At 46.7% G+C, this 16,860-nt stretch overlaps 1 protein-coding gene across 2 annotated transcripts in view; it reads left to right on the top strand.

The window, feature by feature from the left end:
* Nucleotides 1-16,860, top strand: part of mdga2a (MAM domain containing glycosylphosphatidylinositol anchor 2a) — a 240,057-nt gene that overhangs the window by 116,149 nt on the left and 107,048 nt on the right. For both annotated transcript variants that reach the window (XM_052485831.1, XM_052485830.1), the window contains exon 7: nucleotides 16,327-16,656. In XM_052485831.1, the coding sequence (XP_052341791.1) occupies nucleotides 16,327-16,656 (330 nt within the window). The remainder of the gene's footprint in view (nucleotides 1-16,326; nucleotides 16,657-16,860) is intronic.

The raw sequence follows: 16,860 nt of genomic DNA, 5'->3' as shown, positions 1-16,860 counted from the left end.
CAGCGGTCAGGGATGAGTTGATGAGCGAGGTGAGGTAAGGGAGAAGGTCTCCGGAAATGGTCTGGAGAAGAGAGGAGGGGATAGGGTCGAGCGGGCAGGTTGTTGGGCGGCCGGCCGTCACAAGACGCGAGATTTCATCTGGAGAGAGAGGGAGAAAGAGGTCAGAGCGCAGGGTAGGGCAGTGTGAGCAGAACCAGCGGTGTCGTTTGACTTAGCAACGAGGATCGGATGTCGTCGACCTTCTTTTCAAAATGGTTGACGAAGTCATCTGCAGAGAGGGAGGAGGGGGGAGGATTCAGGAGGGAGGAGAAGGTGACAAAGAGCTTCCTAGGGTTAGAGGCAGATGCTTGGAATTTAGAGTGGTAGAAAGTGGCTTTTGCAGCAGAGACAGAGGAGGAAAATGAAATTGTTGAATTGAATGTGTGAAGAATGCTTGTAAACTGGTGTATTCAGGCAAAATATAACCAGTGTGTGTTTGACTCCCCACTAATAGCCTTGCCGCTGGGCTGTGTGTGTAATCAGTGATGGACTATCTGGTACAGGGATATAACGACCCTCGACCCTCGGGACAATGAGGAAAATGAAAGAAAATAAATACAGGCTTAATGTTTGGTGCTCCCTGTAGTGTTCCCACTAGTGCTCCCTGTAGTGTTCCCACTAGTGTTCTCAGTAGTGCTCTCACTAGTGCTCCCTGTAGTGCTCTCACTAGTGTTCCCTGTAATGTTCTCACTAGTGTTCTCAGTAGTGCTCCCACTAGTGTTCTCAGTAGTGTTCCCACTAGTGCTCCCTGTAGTGCTCCCTGTAGTGTTCCCACTAGTGCTCCTTGTAGTGCTCCCACTAGTGCTCCCTGTAGTGTTCCCACTAGTGCTCCCTGTAGTGCTCCCACTAGTGCTCCCTGTAGTGTTCCCTGTAGTGTTCCCACTAGTGCTCCCACTAGTGCTCCATGTAGTGTTCCCTGTAGTGTTCCCACTAGTGCTCCCACTAGTGCTCCATGTAGTGTTCCCTATAGTGTTCTCAGTAGTGCTCCCACTAGTGCTCCATGTAGTGTTCCCTGTAGTGTTCTCAGTAGTGCTCCCACTAGTGCTCCCTGTAGTGCTCCCTGTAATGTTCCCACTAGTGCTCCCTGTAGTGCTCCCACTAGTGCTCCATGTAGTGTTCCCTGTAGTGTTCCCACTAGTGCTCCCACTAGTGCTCCATGTAGTGTTCCCTGTAGTGTTCCCACTAGTGCTCCCACTAGTGCTCCATGTAGTGTTCCCTGTAGTGTTCCCACTAGTGCTCCCACTAGTGCTCCATGTAGTGTTCCCTATAGTGTTCTCAGTAGTGCTCCCACTAGTGCTCCATGTAGTGTTCCCTATAGTGTTCTCAGTAGTGCTCCCACTAGTGCTCCATGTAGTGTTTCCTGTAGTGTTCCCTGTAGTGTTCCCACTAGTGTTCCCTGTAGTATTCCCTGTAGTGTTCCCTGTAGTGTTCCCTGTACTGTTCCCAGTAGTGTTCCCAGTAGTGTTCTCAGTAGTATTCCCAGTAGTGTTCCCAGTAGTGTTTCCTGTAGTGTTTCCTGTAGTGTTCCCACTGGTGTTCTCAGTAGTGTTCCCACTAGTGTTCCCTGTAGTGCTCCCACTAGTGTTCTCAGTAGTGTTCCCACTAGTGTTCCCTGTAGTGCTCTCACTAGTGTTCCCTGTAGTGTTCCCACTAGTGTTCTCAGTAGTGTTCCCACTAGTGTTCCCTGTAGTGCTCCCACTAGTGTTCCCAGTAATGTTCCCAGTAGTGTTACCTGTAGTGCTCCCTGTAGTGTTCCCTGTAGTGTTCCCTGTAGTGTTTCCTGTAGTGTTCCCACTAGTGTTCCCTGTAGTGTTCCCAGTAGTGTTCCCTGTAGTGCTCTCACTAGTGTTCTCAGTAGTGTTCCCACTAGTATTCCCTGTAGTGCTCCCACTAGTGTTCTCAGTAGTGTTCCCACTAGTGTTCCCTGTAGTGTTCCCTGTAGTGTTCCCTGTAGTGTTCCCTGTAGTGCTCCATGTAGTGTTCCCTGTAGTGCTCCCTGTAGTGCTCCCTGTAGTGCTCCCTGTAGTGCTCCGTGTAGTGCTCCCTGTAGTGTTTCCTGTGGTGTTCCCTGTAGTGTTTCCTGTAGTGTTCCCTGTAGTGTTCCCAATAGTGTTCCCTGTAGTATTCCCTGTAGTGTTCCCTGTAGTGTTCCCTGTACTGTTCCCAGTAGTGTTCCCAGTAGTGTTCCCAATAGTGTTCTCAGTAGTGTTCCCACTAGTGTTCCCACTAGTGTTCCCTGTAGTGTTCCTACTAGTGTTCCCTGTAGTGTTCCCCGTAGTGTTCCTTGTAGTGTTCCCTGTAGTGCTCCCACTAGTGTTCTCAGTAGTGTTCCCACTAGTGCTCCCTGTAGTGCTCTCACTAGTGTTCTCAGTAGTGCTCCCAATAGTGTTCCCATTAGTGCTCCCTGTAGTGCTCCCTGTAGTGCTCCATGTAGTGTTCCCTGTAGTGTTCCCTCTAGTGCTCCCAGTATTGCTCCCAGTAGTGCTCCCTGTAGTGTTCCCACTAGTGTTCCCTGTAGTGTTCCCTGTAGTGTTCCCTGTAGTGCTCCCTGTAGTGCTCCCTGTAGTGCTACCTGTAGTGTTCCATGTAGTGTTCCCTGTAGTGTTCCCTGTAGTATTCCCTGTAGTGTTTCCTGTAGTGTTCCCAGTAGTGTTCCCTGTAGTGTTCCCTGTAATGTTCCCTGTAGTGCTCCCTGTAGTGCTCCCTGTAGTGTTCCCTGTAGTGCTCCCTGTAGTGTTCCCTGTAGTGTTCCCTCTAGTGCTCCCAGTAGTGTTCCCTGTAGTGTTCCCTGTAGTGTTCCCTGTAGTGTTCCCTCTAGTGCTCCCAGTAGTGCTCCCTGTAGTGTTCCCAGTAGTGTTCCCAGTAGTGTTACCTGTAGTGCTCCCTGTAGTGTTCCCTGTAGTGTTCCCTGTAGTGTTCCCTGTAGTGTTTCCTGTAGTGTTCCCACTAGTGTTCCCTGTAGTGTTCCCTGTAGTGTTTCCTGTAGTGTTCCCACTAGTGTTCCCTGTAGTGTTCCCTGTAGTGCTCCCACTAGTGTTCTCAGTAGTGTTCCCACTAGTGTTCCCTGTAGTGCTCTCACTAGTGTTCTCAGTAGTGTTCCCACTAGTGTTCCCTGTAGTGCTCCCACTAGTGTTCTCAGTAGTGTTCCCACTAGTGTTCCCTGTAGTGTTCCCTGTAGTGTTCCCTGTAGTGCTCCCTGTAGTGCTCCCTGTAGTGCTCCCTGTAGTGTTTCCTGTAGTGTTTCCTCTAGTGCTCCCAGTAGTGTTCCCTGTAGTGTTCCCTGTAATGTTCCCTGTAGTGTTCCCTGTAGTGTTCCCTGTAGTGTTCCCTCTGGTGCTCCCAGTAGTGTTCCCTGTAGTGCTCCCAGTAGTGTTCCCAGTAGTGTTCCCAGTAGTGTTCCCTGTAATGTTCCCTGTTGTGCTCCCTGTAGTGTTCCCTCTAGTGCTCCCAGTAGTGTTCCCAGTAGTGTTCCCTGTAGTGATCTTTTTTTGCGAGGAAAAAGGAAAAGACAACATGTCCACCAGCACGCCTCTTTTATTGATTCCTATGTAATGATGTTTTTTTTACCCAGGCTCCTGTCATATACTCTTGGATGTTTGTGATGCTACTTTACCTCCTCAAATGGACTAGAAAGACTTGTTCGACAGCGAAGAGCAAACAATCTACTTTATAACCCCACCCACCCCTTTCTCTTGCCTCGGACAAGCACCCACTCAGACTCCCATCTAGGAAGAAGCTGTGAGTCCTATTCTAACGGGGCTGGACCATATGTGATCTATCATGGTTCGCTACGTTAATGGTTTACGTTAATATGTTTGTACGGTCATTAGTACGATCTGAAGTTAATTTGGCTTCATGCGCCTTTAATCATCTTTCTGTCACAAATGTCAGTCATCAAACAACGTTTCTAGACAGCCAGCTAACAGAATTGTGGGTACCTGACCCCCCCAAAAAAGTAATTTTCATTCCATGTGAGGCTCAGATGAACCTGTAACTTGCCGAGGCCACTGCTGCTGTAGCATCTTATTTCACAGTCACGCACTCTCCAAAGCGGATCGTCTGTGTGCAGAAATCTCCTGGCACCTCGGGACGGATATAAGCTGCAGGTTTTGAGAAGGGATCCATTAATGTCTGCGGAGTCAGTGGAGTCAGTATTGGGCTCTGACAGCACACTAAGTCGGATAACTGAAAGCTCCACATTTGCATTGGGAAGGAAGAGAGAAAGTGTGAGTGTGTGTGTGTGTGTGTGTGTGTGTGTGTGTGTGTGTGTGTGTGTGTGTGTGTGTGTGTGTGTGTGTGTGTGTGTGTGTGTGTGTGTGTGTGTGTGTGTGTGTGTGTGTGTGTGTGTGTGTGTGTGTGTGTGTGTGTGTGTGTGTGTGTGTGTGTGTGAAAGGAGCGGTGGTTAGTTAAGGAGAGTCAGATGTTTTACCAAGGCAGGAGATCAGTCTGTTGAGAGAAGGACTAGAGGCAGCTCACGCCAGGGTGGTAGAAGACCCAGGTCAGGCTTTACTCAGCTCACACCAGGGTGGTAGAAGACCCAGGTCAGGCTTTACTCAGCCAGAGACCAGGGTGGTAGAAGACCCAGGTCAGGCTTTACTCAGCTAGAGACCAGGGTGGTGGAAGACCCAGGTCAGGCTTTACTCAGCTAGAGAGACCAGGGTGGTAGAAGACCCAGGTCAGGCTTTACTCAGCTAGAGAGACCAGGGTGGTAGAAGACCCAGGTCAGGCTTTACTCAGCTAGAGAGACCAGGGTGGTAGAAGACCCAGGTCAGGCTTTACTCAGCTAGAGACCAGCGTGGTAGAAGACCCAGATCAGGCTTTACTCAGCTAGAGACCAGCGTGGTAGAAGACCCAGGTCAGGCTGTACTCAGCTAGAGAGACAAGGGTGGTAGAAGACCCAGGTCAGGCTTTACTCAGCTGGAGAGACCAGGGTGGTAGAAGACCCAGGTCAGGCTTTACTCAGCTAGAGACCAGCGTGGTAGAAGACCCAGATCAGGCTTTACTCAGCTAGAGACCAGCGTGGTAGAAGACCCAGGTCAGGCTTTACTCAGCTAGAGAGACAAGGGTGGTAGAAGACCCAGGTCAGGCTTTACTCAGCTGGAGAGACCAGGGTGGTAGAAGACCCAGGTCAGGCTTTACTCAGATAAAGAGACAAGGGTGGTAGAAGACCCGGGTCAGGCTTTACTCAGCTGGAGAGACCAGGGTGGTAGAAGACCCAGGTCAGGCTTTACTCAGCTGGAGAGACCAGGGTGGTAGAAGACCCAGGTCAGGCTTTACTCAGCTAGAGAGACAAGGGTGGTAGAAGACCCAGGTCAGGCTTTACTCAGCTAGAGACCAGGGTGGTAGAAGACCCAGGTCAGGCTTTACTCAGCTGGAGAGACAAGGGTGGTAGAAGACCCAGGTCAGGCTTTACTCAGCTGGAGAGACCAGGGTGGTAGAAGACCCAGGTCAGGCTTTACTCAGCTGGAGAGACAAGGGTGGTAGAAGACCCAGGTCAGGCTTTACTCAGCTGGAGAGACCAGGGTGGTAGAAGACCCAGGTCAGGCTTTACTCAGCTAGAGACCAGGGTGGTAGAAGACCCAGGTCAGGCTTTACTCAGCTGGAGAGACCAGGGTGGTAGAAGACCCAGGTCAGGCTTTACTCAGCTGGAGAGACAAGGGTGGTAGAATACACAAATGGAAAGGCAATACTGACACCACACACATTTTTTGGTTCCCTACAAAGAAAAACCCATCCATCCATTCCATTCTAAGTATTGTTTTGGTTCTTTGTGTCAAGATTGCGACTCTTAGTCTGTAAAAACCTCAAACAATGTTGAATAATGTAGTGGGATGTCTAGTAACTGTTAAAATATGATACACTTTGTATTAGTGATGAAATGAAATGTTATTAGTGCTCAACGTACTGCATGATCATTACATCACACAACTGGTGTGTCAGTGTAACCCCATGATATGTCAACATAAGACAGACAGACATAACTCATATTGTTGTTATTCACCAACCAAGGAGATTACAACGTCACCACAGCCGTGTTTTTCTGCAATTTTTGTAGACTCTTGTTATAATGGTTGAATAGAAGACAGCTGTCTCCCTGATCCTTTATCAGAGTTCTTTTTACACGGGTTTCAAGGATGACAAAAATAACAGAGAACTGCTCAGACAATAGCCTTGATACGCTCTGTGCAGCTGCTCTGATGGAAGAGGGGTGGTTCATTCAAACTGCTTCTCCCAGATAAGATATCCAGCCTCCAGTGACATGGAGAGACGTTTACAAGCTCTGCCACACTGCCCCGCTGACACGCACAGATGGGGAGGGTGGGGGGGTGGGGGGTTGAGGAAAGGATGGAGGATAGGCCCAACTGAAAAAGCAATATTACAGAGGGGGATTGCACTTCAAGTAATCTCACTGTCCTCCTGCCTGCCACTTTACTCTGGGCCCACTTTACTCTGGGCCCACTTTACTCTGGGCCCACTTTACTCTGGGCCCACTTACGTTGGGCCTCAATGGTCATTTCAGTAGTGACCTGTCATTGTGCGCTGGGAAAACACCAGAAAAGACAAACATTGGACGATTGTATTGTGGGAGAGTTACTGATGTTAATGGAAGTTTATGATGTTTAATAATAATAGTTACAGAATGCGGTTCAGGTGTCCCATTCTGGTTTCCTTGGTATTGGTGAATAGGACTGAAGAGACGAAAGTACTGATACTCAGAAAAAAAGAGAGAGAAAATAGACGAAAGGACTGATACTCTGAAAAAAGACAAACGAGGCAGCCACTGAAAGATGCCTGCACTGTGAAAAAGAGACAAACTGTTGAGTGTTTCCGAGAGTGGAGGGCGGATGTAGTAAATCCTGCATCCTGTTTGGAGTAAACTGTCAGGTAATCCCTCAGCCATGATGACACGTTGATCTGACAACATCATCAATAACTTTAGCTAGCGTAATACAACCGGACTTCAAAACGCATCATATATCTTGAGAGAGAGGCGGCCGTTCAGTACTTTGGTGCTATTAAAGGCGTTCAGCAGACGACCGTGCAGGAGGAAATTTACCTGACTCTGTGGTTTATAACTTATTTAGCAGTTGAGGGGGCAGGCAGGCAAGCAGAGCCAGACTGGAGGTGAGCTGGGCTTGCTGACCATGCACTCTGTCATGAAACCCACGTTTTATTTATTTACACATCATTGTTTCTCCATGAGGCAAACAGAATAGGCAGTTGAGATATATTTTGTTTCTTTTTTTGGGGGGGTGGGGGGGGGGGGCAAACAGTCCAGTTATACGACATAGCTTCCTTATTATGATGTGAGTCCTCGGTTGGCGGCAGCGCTGAGGTTTGCCTCAGCAGAAAAGGGCGCCCGTCAATGGTCTTCTCTGGCTGTCAGTCAGGTGTTATTGATGAGTGGGTTGCTATCGAAGAAACTGTCCTCATTTAAAAGCAGGTGGAGGATCAGTCAAAGTGCTCTCTGGTTATGTCATATGTTTGCGGGGTTCAAGTCAATAGTGTTTCTGTACTGTATTTCTCTCACTCTCTCTGGGATCTACTGGAGGTGTGTGGGGGGGTTATCAGTAAAACACCACAATGGGGCATTTCCTGGCAAATAGGTTGTTATCTATAAAATGTCACAATATGGTGCAGACCGTTCGATATGGCTGCTGGGGGCACAAAGACCCCCCCCAGCTCCACTTAAACCATTGACAACTGCGTGCTGTTTTTCCAGGGATTGTTAAATGAATGTTATAACTATTTGGTTTTAATACCATCACCTCTTAAAGAGCAGAGTCACAACAACACATTTCAGATTATTCCACGTTTAGCTCTATCATCAGAGTTATACGGGAAGTAACTGCATGCTTTTCATGATCAGTAAACATCAACTGATCATGTCATTTCAGATACAGCCCGTGAGGGTAGCCTATCCATATGGCATGTAGCTAGTTAGCTAGCTAAGCTAACAACATGTGTCATTTAGCTTGCTTCATCAGAGATTAGGCTTTTGGACAAAGCCTGACATCGGCACGTCCTGGTAAAGTTGTTTGTTGGACTACCATCATCACCACTATAGATGGCAAGATAATGTAGCCATCTAGTTCATCCCTTGAAAGTTAGCTTGTTAACTAGCCATCTAGTTCATCCCTTGAAAGTTAGCTTGTTAACTAGCCATATTGACATGATCTGTTATTAGCTTGCTAACTAGCCATCTAGTTTATCCCCTGGAAGTTAGCTTGTTAACTAGCCATCTAGTTTATCCCCTGGAAGTTAGCTTGTTCACTAGCCATCTAGTTTATCCCCTGGAAGTTAGCTTGTTAACTAGCCATCTAGTTTATCCCCTGGAAGTTAGCTTGTTAACTAGCCATCTAGTTTATCCCCTGGAAGTTAGCTTGCTAACGAGCCATCTAGTTTATCCCCTGGAAGTTAGCTTGTTAACTAGCCATCTAGTTTATCCCCTGGACGTTAGCTTGTTAACTAGCCATCTAGTTTATCCCCTGGACGTTAGCTTGTTAACTAGCCATATTGATCTGTTATTAGCTAGCTAGCCAATTTGATTTGGTCCATCAATCAATGTAGCCTATTCATGTCTGTCAGCAGCAATCGTGATCTAACACTCACATTGCTGTCCAGTTTATACACGGCCCCCCGTTTATACACGTGTAAATAATAACTCTGTCAATTGTACCTTCCTCTATTATACTGATGCTAAAATGTTTATTCTATTCTACTGAGCCATTTACTTTATATTCATATTCTTCTATTTTATTATATCTTATTGTTGCATTTCGAGAAGGAACCTTCTCGCCCCCCAGCAGGAAAAATCGAACGCACTGCACCTTATTGTGATGTTTTATCGATAACGACCTATTGGGTTGTATCATGAACAAACAAAAAAATATGTAAAAAAAAAAAATATATATATATATTTAATAATAATAAAGAAGAGATTAAGATGGGCAAAAGAACACAGACACTGGACAGAGGAACTCTGCCTAGAAGGCCAGCATCCCGGAGTCGCCTCTTCACTGTTGAAGTTGAGACTGCTGTTTTGCGGGTACTATTTAATGAAGCTACCAGTTGATGACTTGTGAGGCCTCTGATTCTCAAACTAGACACTCTAATGTACTTGTCCTCTCGCTCAGTTGTGTACCGGGGCCTCCCACTCCTCTTTCTATTCTGGTTAGTGCCAGTTTGCGCTGTTCTGTAAAGGGAGTACTAGTACACAGCATTGTATGAGATCTTCAGTTTCTTGGCTATTTCTCCTAATATCCTTCACTTCTCAGAACAAGAATAGGCTGACAAGTTTCAGAAGAAAGTTCTTTGTTTTTGGACATTTTGAGCCTGCAATCGAACCCACAATGCTGGTGCTCCAGATACTGAACTAGTCTAAAGAAGGCCAGTATTATTGCTTCTTTAATCAGAACAACAGTTTTCAGCTGTACTAACATAATTACAAAAGGGTTTTCTATTGATCAATTAGCCCTTTAAAATGATAAACTTGGATTAGCTAACACAACGTGCCATTGGAGCACAGGACTGTTCATTAGCAATGTTTACACTGTATTTCGGATCAATTTGATGTTATTTTAATGGACAAAAAAAGTAGCTTTTCTTTCAAAAACAAGGACATCTCTAAGTGACCCCAAACTCTTGAACGGTAGTGTATGTTGTGAATTCCCTTTTTTAAAGCCGTGCCTGCCAATCCCTGTGTCACACACATTATCTCTCCCACTGAATGAATTGTGTAACCCTGCCATTCCATCTCTCCTATACTCATACCTGATGAGCACAGAGTACACTGCAGGCGCTTCAGTGGCAGGAAGGAAAGCACTGTGGGACCGTGATTACCATTTGGAGAGATAGACACACTGTTTCTGATGCTCTCTCCTCTGATCTCCCCTCCTCCCATCCCTTTTCCTCTCCTCTGCTCTCCCCTCCACCCATCCATTCTCCTCTGCTCTCCCCTCCACCCATCCATTCTCCTCTGATCTCCCCTCCTCCCATCCCCTTTCCTCTGCTCTGATCTCCCCTGATCCCCCCTCCACCCATCCATTTTCCTCTGATCTCCCCTCCTCCCGTCCCTTTTCCTCTGCTCTGATCTCCCCTCCTCCCATCCCCTTTCCTCTGCTCTGATCCCCCCTCCTCCCATCCCTTTTCCTCTGCTCTGATCTCCCCTCCTCCCATCCCCTTTCCTCTGCTCTGATCTCCCCTCCTCCCATCCCTTTTCTGCTCTTCCTCTCCCCTTGTCTCCCCTCCCCTTGTCTCCCCTCCCGTCCTCTCCTTTCCCCTGCTCTGTTCCGTTCTCTTCTCTGCCTTCTCCTCCCATCATCTCTCCCCTCTCCTCCTTCCCATCACCTCACCCTCTTCTTTCCTTTCTTCCTCTCTCCCCTCCTCCCTCTTCTTCACTCCTCTCTTTTCCTCGCCTCCTCCTTCCTCTCCCCTCCTCCCTCATCCTCTCCCTTTATCCCTCTTCCTCTCCTGTCCGCCCTCTTAAACTCTCCTCCGCCCTCTCCCTCTCCCCTCCGCGCTCTTCCTCTCCCCTCCGCCCTCTTCCTCTCCCGTCCTCTGCTCTTCTCTGCTCTCTCTTTCTTTCCTTTTCTCTCTCCCCTAGAGAACATCTGCAGCTGGCCCCGTCAGCCCATCAGTGTCCACTGGGCCCCGTCTTCACTCTAGGGTCCTGGGCCAGCTATTGCTCCACTCTCACCCACAGCCCTCATTTACAAGTCATTAAAGGAAATAGGATGCGAGCCAAATAAATGATTTAGGAACAAATTTGATGAAGATCTGATTAACATGTTGATTTACATGCAGGGCAGCAAATGTAACTGAGCAGCGAAGTGACAGCATTAGGGGGAAGCTGTATAAATAATACCCTCTCTGCCCCCCCCCCCCAGTAAAAACACAGCCGTGTCTCAGGCGGATCACTGCATGCAATGCAGGGGGTCAGCTTGACTCACCTTTCATCGGAGAATTTGCAACTTAATCAATAGCGTAATTGAGCCTGAATGGCTGGAGTCTCCTTGCATGAGCACATAAAGCCTGTGAGGTGAAATTGGGAATCTGATGCCCTCGCATGAATACAGCCATTATCAAAAGAGCTTTTATATGACTACTTATGAGACGGCATGAAACGAGGTTAGACGGTAATCTTCACACAGACAGTCTAGGAAAGTAACTTGTGAGGCAGAGAGTCAAGTTACGGCAAGTCCTAGGTTTAATTTTAATTTGGTAATCTCAACAGAGCTGTTTATCCTGACAATAAACTAACTCTAGCTAGGCTAGGGGTTAGGATTAGGGTTAAGGCTAAGGGTTAAGGTTAGGGAAAGGGTTAGCTAACATTCTAGTAGTAGTTGCAAAGTAGCTCAAATGTAGTAACCATTTGCAAAGTTGCTAATAAGATAAAATGCTTAAATTGTCCGTGATGAGATTCGAACACGCAACCTTTGGGTTGCTAGACGTTCACGTTATAAGCCGACCAACTACCCTCTGTTCATTTTTGCCTTAAGTAACCTTCTGTCTTATGTAACCATACCGAACATAACTTATCATACTAATTTGTGTGTCCCGGATTTACGTGTACTATGTTACGTCCAGTCTATGAGACTTACTTATTGTTATTGTTATTGTTACTTATTGTGTATTTATTCCTGGTGATTATTATTTTTTCGATTATTTCATTTTTTTTTCTCTCTGCATTGTTGGGAAGGGCCCATAAGAAAGCTTGTCACTGTTAGTATACACCTGTTGTGTACTTTTTATTTTTTTATTTCACCTTTATTTAACCAGGTAGGCTAGTTGAGTTCTCATTTGCAACTGCGACCTGGCCAAGATAAAGCATAGCAGTGTGAACAGACAACACAGAGTTACACATGGAGTAAACAATTAGCAAGTCAATAACACAGTAGAAAAAATGGGCAGTCTATATACAATGTGTGCAAAAGGCATGAGGAGGTAGGCGAATAATACAATTTTGCAGATTAACACTGGAGTGATAAATGATCAGATGGTCATGTACAGGTAGAGATATTAGTGTGCAAAAGAGCAGAAAAGTAATTTTTTTTTTTAAAAACAGTATAAAAACAGTATGGGAATGAGGTAGGTGAAAATGGGTGGGCTATTTACCTATAGACTATGTACAGCTGCAGCGATCGGTTAGCTGCTCGGATAGCTGATGTTTGAAGTTGGTGAGGGAGATAAAAGTCTCCAACTTCAGCGATTTTTGCAATTCTTTCCAGTCACAGGCAGCAGAGTACTGGAACGAAAGGCGGCCAAATGAGGTGTTGGCTTTAGGGATGATCAGTGAGATACACCTGCTGGAGCGCGTGCTACGGATGGGTGTTGCCATCGTGACCAGTGAACTGAGATAAGGCGGAGCTTTACCTAGCATGGACTTGTAGATGACCTGGAGCCAGTGGGTCTGGCGACGACTATGTAGTGAGGGCCAGCCGACTAGAGCATACAAGTCGCAGTGATGGGTGGTATAAGGTGCTTTAGTGACAAAACGGATGGCACTGTGATAGACTGCATCCAGTTTGCTGAGTAGAGTGTTGGAAGCCATTTTGTAGATGACATCGCCGAAGTCGAGGATCGGTAGGATAGTCAGTTTTACTAGGGTAAGCTTGGCAGCGTGAGTGAAGGAGGCTTTGTTGCGGAATAGAAAGCCGACTCTTGATTTGATTTTCGATTGGAGATGTTTGATGTGAGTCTGGAAGGAGAGTTTGCAGTCTAGCCAGACACCTAGGTACTTATAAATGTCCACATATTCAAGGTCGGAACCATCCAGGGTGGTGATGCTAGTCGGGCATGCGGGTGCAGGCAGCGATCGGTTGAAAAGCATGCATTTGGTTTTACTCGCGTTTAAGAGCAGTTGGAGGCCACGGAAGGAGTGCTGTATGGCATTGAAGCTCGTTTGGAGGTTAGATAGCACAGTGTCCAATGACGGGCCGAAAGTATATAGGATGGTGTCGTCTGCGTAGAGGTGGATCAGGGAATCGCCCGCAGCAAGAGCAACATCATTGATATATACAGAGAAAAGAGTCGGCCCGAGAATTGAACCCTGTGGCACCCCCATAGAGACTGCCAGAGGACCGGACAGCATGCCCTCCGATTTGACACACTGAACTCTGTCTGCAAAGTAATTGGTGAACCAGGCAAGGCAGTCATCCGAAAAACCGAGGCTGTTGAGTCTGCCGATAAGAATATGGTGATTGACAGAGTCGAAAGCCTTGGCGAGGTCGATGAAGACGGCTGCACAGTACTGTCTTTTATCGATGGCGGTTATGATATCATTTAGTACCTTCAGTGTGGCTGAGGTGCACCCGTGACCGGCTCGGAAACCAGATTGCACAGCGGAGAAGGTACGGTGGGATTCGAGATGGTCAGTGACCTATTTGTTGACTTGGCTTTCGAAGACCTTGGATAGGCAGGGCAGGATGGATATAGGTCTATAACAGTTTGGGTCCAGGGTGTCTCCCCCTTTGAAGAGGGGGATGACTGCGGCAGCTTTCCAATCCTTGGGGATCTCAGACGATATGAAAGAGAGGTTGAACAGGCTGGTAATAGGGGTTGCGACAATGGCGGCAGATAGTTTCAGAAATAGCGGGTCCAGATTGTCAAGCCCAGCTGATTTGTACGGGTCCAGGTTTTGCAGCTCTTTCAGAACATGGAAGAAGCATGTGACTAATTTTAGTCAGAAATATCCTTTTTTCTTCCATGTAAGTAAAACAGCTTACGTAACTATCGGAGCACGAGGTGGATTCCATTACTTACAAATGTAAATACCATCGAATGCAGCAGGCTGATTCACATCATGACTCCCATCTGTAGTTACTCAGTACTACAGTAAACATACTGTATGAGTGAGTGACTTCACATTCATCATTCACTAGCTTGATCCCATGGTGCTGCGGTTGGCTTGAAGTCCGTGTCTTGGAGGGATTTACTTTTCATCTTGATTAATAGTGACAATAATACCATGCTTCACTCACGCACACGCCTGGGCTATTTTTAGGTGCTGGGTAGTTAGCAACTCTTTGTGATGCCAAGAGACTGTTGTGGTTCATGTTTTATATTTTATGTCATAGGCATTGTTTTCATAGTGTGGAAACAGATATTTTTCTGTTGGACGTGGGTGGGGTTGACATCACTGCAATTATGGCTGTTGCCTTTTAAAAACATTTGAATTCAAACTGAAGGTACAAATATTTGACCACTGATTCATAGTATTAGAGGCCAAACAGGTAGTACGTGTAAAGGGGAACGAGAGGCCCCGGCTAAATCTGATATTTATTTACATTACTATATCATTTTATTTGATTTACATGACTATTAAATGGTATATTGAAAATACTTTTGCAACTTTATGCTTTTAGTGTCCTGCAAAGATGCTTTTGAACTCTGATGTAAATGGAAAATATATATTTATGGAAAACTCTGTGGTAAAAAAAAAATATGTAATGAGCCGCTTGTCGTGAATCATGTACCGCTGTCGTTAGGGGAAAAAATGTAATGAGCCGCTTGTCGTGAATCATGTACCGCTGTCGTTAGGGGAAAAAATGTAATGAGCCGCTTGTCGTGAAACATGTACCGCTGTCGTTAGGGGAAAAAATGTAATGAGCCGCTTGTCGTGAAACATGTACCGCTGTCGTTAGGGGAAAAAATGTAATGAGCCGCTTGTCGTGAAACATCTACCGCTGTCGTTAGGGGGAAAAAATGTAATGAGCCGCTTGTCGTGAAACATGTACCGCTGTCGTTAGGGGAAAAAAAATTAATGAGCCGCTTGACGTGAAACATGTACCGCTGTCGTTAGGGGGAAAAAATGTAATGAGCCGCTTGTCGTGAAACATGTACCGCTGTCGTTAGGGGAAAAACATTTAATGAGCCGCTTGTCGTGAAACATGTACCGCTGTCGTTAGGGGAACAAATGTAATGAGCCGCTTGTCGTGAAACATTTACCGCTGTCGTTAGGGGGAAAAAATGTAATGAGCCGCTTGTCGTGAAACATGTACCCGCTGTCGTTAGGGGAAAAAATGTAATGAGCCGCTTGTCGTGAAACATGTACCGCTGTCGTTAGGGGGAAAAATGTAATGAGCCGCTTGTTGTGAAACATGTACCGCTGTCGTTAGGGGGAAAAATGTAATGAGCCGCTTGTCGTGAAACATGTACCGCTGTCGTTAGGGGGAAAAATGTAATGAGCCGCTTGTCGTGAAACATGTACCGCTGTCGTTAGGGGGAAAAATGTAATGAGCCGCTTGTCGTGAAACATGTACCGCTGTCGTTAGGGGAAAAAATGAGAGACAGTTGAAATGAACCTCAAGTCTTTGTTCATTCGAGCCCAACTGAAATGTAACCTGTCTTGGAGTGTCTGGGACTGCGGCTTCTTTAGTTTCTTTTGTTGCTCCTGCTATTATTAGCTGTCGATAATAACTTTGTCCTTGGTTTGTTTTGAGCATGTCACCTAACCAGGAAAAACTTGGGGACCTAGTTATAGTAGACAATGACTTACACCCACTCTTTTTTTTGGGGGGGGTGGGGGGGGGGGGTCACTAAAGGGAGACTTGTCTTTGGATCCAACTTCCAACACTAATATTATGCCTAGCTAGCTTTGGTGTGCAATGAATAAGCATTCATTCATTCAGCCATCTTTATTTGAAACTGGATGTTTTTGTGCCCCCAGGTGGCAGCCATATTGTTTTCTATATCAATACAGGAAGGTCCCTTGGTTATATATTATATGTTATATTATACAGTATGTTATATTACAGGCAAAGACACCTTTTCCTTCAGTGACTAACATAAAAGGCAGAGTGTAAGTCATTGTTGTATAATATATTATATTAAAGGGGATAAAACAAACAAACTCTGGGCCCCAATTATTAGCATTAGCACTGATGTCACAATCTCTCTCTGTTCTCTCTCTCTGTTCTCTCTCTCCCATCTCTCTGTTCTCACTCTCCCCTCTCTCTCTGTTCTCTCTCTCCCTCTCTCTCTGTTCTCTCTCCCCCCTCTCTCTCTCCCCTCTCTCTCTGTTCTCTCTCTCCCCTCTCTCTCTGTTCACTCTCTCCCCTCTCTCTCTGTTCTCTCTCTCCCCTCTCTCTCTGTTCTCTCTCTCCCCTCTCTCGCTTTCTCTCTCTCTCTCTCTCTTTCTCTCCCCCTGTCTCTCTCCCTCCCTCTCTTTCCCTTTCTGTCCTCTCTCTCCTTTTCCCTCCTCTCTCTCTCCCCCCTTCTCTCTCTCTCTCCCCCCTTCTCTCTCTCTCTCTCCCTCTCTCTCTCCCTCTCTCGCTCTCTCTGCAGGGCTAAAGAAGGGGCGGTTCTGGATCACACCCGACCCGTACCACAACGACGACAACATCCAGATTGGCCGTGAGGTTAAGATTTCATGCCAGGTGGAGGCCACGCCCCCAGAGGAGCTTCTGTTCAGCTGGCTGAAGAATGGACGGCCGCTGCGCAGCTCAGAGCGCATGGTCATCACCCACACTGACCCGGAAGTCCAGCCAGGCACCACCAACCTGGACATCATCGACCTCAAGTTCACCGACTTCGGCACCTACACCTGTGTGGCAGTGCTGAAGAACGGCGGCATCCCCGAGATCAGCATCGACGTCAATATCTCTTCGACCACAGGTGAGCAATGGACTCTACTCTACTGTTGTCCTTCTAGTCTTTGTAATAGCTGTGTGGCACAGTGGACTGAAGTAACCTCTTTAACTACACAGAGCTAGGCAGGCTTTGTCACAAGTCTAAGTAGCATAAAGTAGGTACAGGAAGTCATTACATTTACAGGAAGTCATAGTTTAAAGGTCATAGGTTACAGGGATATGGAAAGTC

Source organism: Oncorhynchus keta, chromosome 29 (genome assembly GCF_023373465.1).
Source record: "Oncorhynchus keta strain PuntledgeMale-10-30-2019 chromosome 29, Oket_V2, whole genome shotgun sequence".
NCBI lineage: Eukaryota > Metazoa > Chordata > Actinopteri > Salmoniformes > Salmonidae > Oncorhynchus > Oncorhynchus keta.
Note: the sequence above shows the minus strand (reverse complement) of the source record. Positions and strands in the feature narration are given on the sequence as shown.